Genomic DNA, 6000 nt, shown 5'->3' on the forward strand with positions numbered 1-6000 from the left:
AGACAAGCTGGGGACTGGCCATGGCGATGGGCTAATAGGGCACCAGTCCTAGAGGTGGGCGCCTGCACGCTAGAGCTCATGCACCCGTGGACTGGTGAGTGTGTGTGTGTGTGTGTGTGTGTGTGTGTGTGTGTGTGAGCACACACAAGCCCAATACTGTATAGGGCCACAAAGAATTAATTTTTCCTAGGAAGGAAAAAATGTGCTAAAAAAACAAAACAAAACAAAAAACTACTCCCTGAGCCATGAACCTACGTCAGTTTTACCTAAATTAAAGCAAATTCGGGGACTCTTTAAATAACTACTGAAATTTTCAGAGGATGGGGTCTTGTTTTGTTTTTAGCTGGGGACCATGGATGGGGCTCAGTGTAAGATCATTGAGCTAGCACGAGAGTCAGGCTTTGATACCTAGCAAACACAAAACAACCCCCCACCCACCCTGCAAAAGCAAAACCAAACAAAACACTGTTCAGAGAATTTTCCCATCTTCCACAAGTCCTGGCACAGACCGACAGCTAGGCCACGGTCACACTTTGAGTCCTGTCACCCCATGTCAGGGGCTTCTTTGAAGGCCGCCCTGCCCATGTTTAAGGGGCGTGGTCTCATGGGGCATTTACATATTCAAATCTGTATCTGCCGCGAATGATTTTTATTTTCTTTTCCTCTCAGTTGTGGAACGACAGAGGCTGTCCCTGGACTGAACGGACCCTGAAGGAAGCTAAAGTGCAGATTACAAAGCATTTAGGACAGGGAGGGAGGGCTGCAGCTGGAGAGGGGAGCTGTCTGGCTTGCTCGCCGCCGTTTGGGTCTCACCTGCAGCCCGGTGAGAGGGCCAGGGGGCCGATGCATGCAGGGTGCTAGTGCAAGCCAGGCTTTTACGGAAAGTGACCTTTCTGGGATTCAGACAAAATCAGGGATTAAAAAAAAAAAACCCACCAAAATGCACAGAAATTTTTATCTAGGATTCTTAGTTCTGGCAGACATCAAAGGGTGAGGGAAAACTCTTGGGTTGTCTCTCCTGACCCAAAGTGGCCCAGGTTCTCCGTGTCAGAGGAATGTTCTCAAGAGGGAATTTCCCAGCTGTTGGGACAGACATGACAGAGGCGTGGCCACCCGCACCTTGGAGCTCCACACAGCCCTTCCTCACATTGGCGCCTCCATCTCTCCCACTCAACAGTGCACACCTTCTGGGTTTCCCCCACCCCCGGCCAAACCACACTGCAATCAGAGAATCAGAGAGTGTGGCAGTGCTCAAAGGGACCTCAAAGGCTCTCCCAGTGCCAACCATCTAAAGAACAAAATCTCTACCGTGTACCCAACTCTCAGGACCTGAGAACTCCTTCATCCACCCCATATCTCATTAAAATGTGCCATTATCACCCACCCATATCACAGATAGAGAAACGGAGGCACAGAGAGGTTAAGTCAATTCCCTAATGCTATCCAGGAAGTCCTTAGCTGGTTTGGAACTCAGGCTGGAAGAGCAGGAGCCAAGAGCACTCGGTCCAGAGTTCCACTGGCATTGGGATGTCTATGGGGCTTCCTCCTCCCTTCCCGGAACCACTGAGGCTGGCAAGGAGATGTTGAGCTTCTATCCCAGACCCAGCCTCAAAAGGTCCCAGATCATGCAAGTCAGTGGCACCCTAGAAACATCTCTCTCCCCGAGGGGCCTTCGGGGTCTGTGGGTGGCACGATTCACTAAGAAATCTTCCGTGGGCTAGGTGTGGCAGCACACCCCTGCAATCCTAGCACTCAGGAGGCCGAGGCAGTGCTGAAAACCTGCCGTTAATCTGGACCCCGTAACAGGTTCCAGGGCAGCCTATAGTGCCGCGAGACTGTCTCAAAATGAGGCAAAAATGCGTCTTAGTAGGTAGAGAGGCCACCGTACATCAGAGAAGCATCACCCTTTAATTTTCCTGTCACTTTCCCGGAGAGGGAGCAGAATGATGGCAGAGGGGAGCCCAGAGTGCTTAGTGCCTTGTGGGGCTCCCAGAATGCTTCGCTTTCTACCAACTTGTCTAGGGAGAGGCACTCTAATGTGCCCCTCACCTGGGCCCCGTACCAGAGACGGTCCACTCAGGCAGGGGCAGGGCTCCGATTAAGTTGCAAAGGGTTCAGGGACTGGGGATGACAAAAGGGGCTTGGGGACTAATTAGGAGCAGCAACGAGAGCTTAATTCATAAAAGCAAACATTTTCCATCCATCAACCTGCAGCCAGTTAAGGGCTACGTTTGAAAGAAATCTGTGCATGGGGAAGGGAGCCAACAGGAACAGGAAATGTTCGAAAGAATGTAAACTATTTCAGTTTCATAAAAAGTAACAAGTAAACAGTTATTACATGCAAATAACGCTCTGGTTTTAATTAATGCTGAAAAGTCAAAAAATATGTTTGACATTTGTATGTATATACCGCACGGCTGCAGCGGGCAAAATGGTGCCCAGATGCCCAGTGGGAGCAGGCTGCCGGCTCCCAGGGAACGCCAACCTTGAGAAGGTCTTGTTTATTGGTGTTGAAAAGTACCATTTTGCCCCAGCCTTGGCAGCTGGGAGCCAGCTCACTTCCTAACCCTGGAGGGCTCACGGAGCTTCAGAGGAAGGTGACTGCCTAGCCACTTCAAGGCTCAGCCACTTTTCAGCAGCCTTAAAGCCACAGATCCTCCTATCCTCAGGGCATGGGAACTAGAAGGGCTCCTCCACCCCAGAGTTACATGATGACGGGTTTCGGGTCCCAGCGCCTCCCACTCAACAGCCCCTGGCGGCAGCCACTGTGGCGTCTGGTCCTGCCTTCTTGCCACTACCGGGGTGGGTCAGACTGACAGGGCAGCCACCAGCGTGATCCCGGAGCTGGAATGGTAGCCTCCAAACTTCTCTTTCCAACATTCACCGTTCCAATCTGAATTCTCCTTGAGGAATCCCAGAGCTCTCCAGAGACCACGGGGACTCTTGCCCCTGGGGCAAGTGACTGGGGTGCCTAGGCCCCAACCAAAAGACACCCACACCCTGTTTGAACTTGTGCTCATAGGACCTTCTTCCAGCATCTTTTGTGAGATCAGGGATGCTAATGGGATAAGGCAGCAGCACTAGAGGCTTTTAGGAGTTGCTAAACCCTAGAACCTGGGAGAAAACTACTAGTAAGAGACCATAAACATAGCCACATAAAAGGGCAGTGAAATGGAGAAGCGCTAACCTGACAGCACTGGGCTTGCAGATCTACGTGCATCCTCCGTCCGGGGCTCTTGCTGAGACCCAGCTGCCTCCCTCAATTCATGTCCCCACCTTTGTCATCCCAGGGTCCCTCCAGCTCACCTCGCCCGCTCCGGCCCACGAAGCGAAGGTCGTTGAACCTGGCCACTTGGTTCTTCATGACAGCGGAAGCATTGCGTAGCTCAGCGGAGTAATTCTCATCATTGCCCGCCATCACTGTCACCACCGTCCCATCAGGCACGTCCCCCAGTGCCACCACCTGAGGAAATCGGCAGGAAAGAGGCCAGCTGAGAAAGGCCAAGAGGAGGAGTGCACCCAGCAGCTCCCCTAGGTCCGGGGCTCACGGAAGCTTTCTCGGAGGCTGCCATTAGAACAGGCCAAATGGAGATTCTCCAATACGGATGAACTTTCTACCCTCCCTACCTAAATGAGCCTCAAGAAACCATCCCTTTTATTATTATTATTATTTATTATTATTATTATTAAATTTAGTCTAAGCTAGAGCTGTCAATCAGCAAGGTCACTGCTAAGGGCGGGGCGCTAAAGAAGACTAGAGCTCCTAGCAAAAGAATCAGCAATGATAACAACGGGGCTACTCCTTGCTCTCGGTTAATGCGTCGCCCTTTGGGGTACGAAATTTGGCCTGGCCATGTGACCAAGGCCCAGTTAAATAGCCTCAGTGGAGTCTGGATTCGTTATGTAGAGAAAATGCAAAATGCGATCCAGAAAACCCCCGTTTTGATAGCTGCCCGGGTACCTGCTGGGAACTGCTGGATGGGTGGGTGGAGCTGCCCCTCCTCCCCACCCAAGGCACGCCAAGAGGCAGATGCTTTTTGAACCAGACTTTAAACAGAGTCACAGCCATTTAAACGTGGCTGCCGTGTGCAGGGGCTGGGGATCCAGATGGTAAAGATTTCAAGGAGAAAATGTTTGGGGTCTGATTAAAAAGGCCAGATTTCCTGTCAACATCCTGTCTTCTTTTAATTTCAAAGATTCCTTTTAAGCTCCAAGTGACAGTAAAACCTCCGATCTGACGATTACAGTCACACGGGCCTCCTCCCCCTCCTCCCCCTCCTCCTCGGGAGATTTCCCCCACTGGTATTTTAAGATGTCACCCGGGAGACCTCAAAGAGATCTCTATAGTGTGTGTTCTCTCTCTCTCTCTCTCTCTCTCTCTCTCTCTCTCTCTCTCTCTCTCTCTCTCTCTCTCTCCAATTTGAAGTCTTAATGGGAGCAAGGAGGGCCTCAGCTGCCAGCAGCCGGCGATTCCAGCCACCTCGGGCACCACTACCTCCCCAAGCCGCTGGCCCTTCCTGCCCTGCCCTTTCTCACGGCAGCTGTGAGAGGTTTAGGGGAAAACCAAGGCGTTTTCGTTTCATCTGGCTGTCCCCTTTAAAAAAAAATAAAAAGAAAGAAAGAGAAAGAAAAAAAAAGAGAAGAAAATGAAACACTTGCCTATCCCTGGCATAGATGTGAAAAAAAAAAAAAAAACCTCTCTGAACGACTCAGGGCTACCAGAATGGAGTCCCAAGCCTGTCATTGGGGATGCAGACTTCTGCAGGAGGCAGCACTTTAGGGACCCGCGCTCCAGGATCGGCCTATGGTCGCCCCGTGCAAAATTGCAGCGGCCCGAGGTGGAGAGTGTGGGAAGGAAGTGTTTCTGCGGCAGCGCAGGAGGCGCGGCGCCACGGGGTAGGCCAGGCCCTCCTCGCCCTCTGCACCCCACACCTCCCGGGCCCTCGCCCAGCTCTGCTGATTCTCTTCCCGGTTACGGGTTAGACTGTGCCGGAGGAATCTAGAAGCTCCAATCATCTTGTTTCCACGTCGCCATACTACGCAGGGCCCTGCCAAGGCCAGGTGGAGAGGTTTGGCCCCTCCAAGCTGTCGGGGCATCCGAAAGGGACCTCCCCAAGTCCCCGCGTTCTGTGGCTGTGTTGCCGATCTCTACGCGGGGTCCCCGGTAACGGCAACTGGTTCCTGCAGCAGGAGCGGCGGGAGGACTCCCCCCGCCCATTTCTCCTGGCCGCCCTCCTGTATCGTCCCTGACTTCGGCACACCATATATTTCTGGACGCGGGCTCTTGCAGAGGGACACCCAGTTTCTCTCCACGTCCTTCCAGGCCTGGGTTCCTGTAGCGTGGGTGACCAGGCACTCCTGCGTCCTACTGTCTGGGTGCTCCCCTTTCCTCCCAACCTGGTGTCCCCACGTCCTCTGGGTTCTTATAGCGGGATCGTCTGGGGTCCAGCAGAATATTTCCGGATCTGGGGCCCTGCAGCAGGGGCGCCTGGGCACCCCCGTGTCCTGCCAGCTCTCATCTCCCTTTATGTCATCCCAGCCCAATGCTCCCCATGCCCTCTCCAACCTGGGTTCCCACAATGGGGGCGCCCAGGTTCCTCCATGTCCTCCCGGTCCGGGCTCCCCCGCACTCACCTTGAAGGCGACTGGCAGAGTCTTGTTGCAGCGCCAATGCGAAGGCAGAACAGAGCAGAGGAAGTTGGGGCTGTCGGTGCGCACAAGCTCTCCCGCGTGGTCGGCCAGCACGTCCACCATCGAGCGCACCTCGGGCCGGGTGCGGCCGCCGGGGCCCGCGGCAGCCTGCGCGCTCAGCGCGCCGCTGTTCTCGCCCATCTTACCGCCGCCGCAGGGGAAGGCCGTGGAGGGGGGAGTGAAGCGGCGGCTGGTGCTCGGGTCTACGGGAATACGCATACCGCAGCCGTCAGGGCGCGGGCGGCCGCAGCCGCGGAAAGCAGGAGGCGGGAAGGCTGCGGCTCGGGGCCCGGCCAGCGCGGGGGGCGG

The 6000-nt window shown here is 54.3% G+C and overlaps 1 protein-coding gene across 1 annotated transcript in view; it reads right to left on the reverse strand.

The window, feature by feature from the left end:
- Runx3 (runt related transcription factor 3) overlaps positions 1-6000 on the reverse strand; it is a 55669-nt gene that overhangs the window by 15868 nt on the left and 33801 nt on the right. The window contains exons 2-3 of the mRNA XM_013348347.2: positions 5635-5894; positions 3307-3463 (exon numbers count right to left, since the gene is read on the reverse strand). Coding sequence (XP_013203801.1) covers positions 3307-3463; positions 5635-5894 — 417 coding nt within the window. The remainder of the gene's footprint in view (positions 1-3306; positions 3464-5634; positions 5895-6000) is intronic.

The sequence above is a fragment of the Microtus ochrogaster genome, chromosome 10 (assembly GCF_000317375.1).
Source record: "Microtus ochrogaster isolate Prairie Vole_2 chromosome 10, MicOch1.0, whole genome shotgun sequence".
In the NCBI taxonomy this organism is placed as follows: domain Eukaryota; kingdom Metazoa; phylum Chordata; class Mammalia; order Rodentia; family Cricetidae; genus Microtus; species Microtus ochrogaster.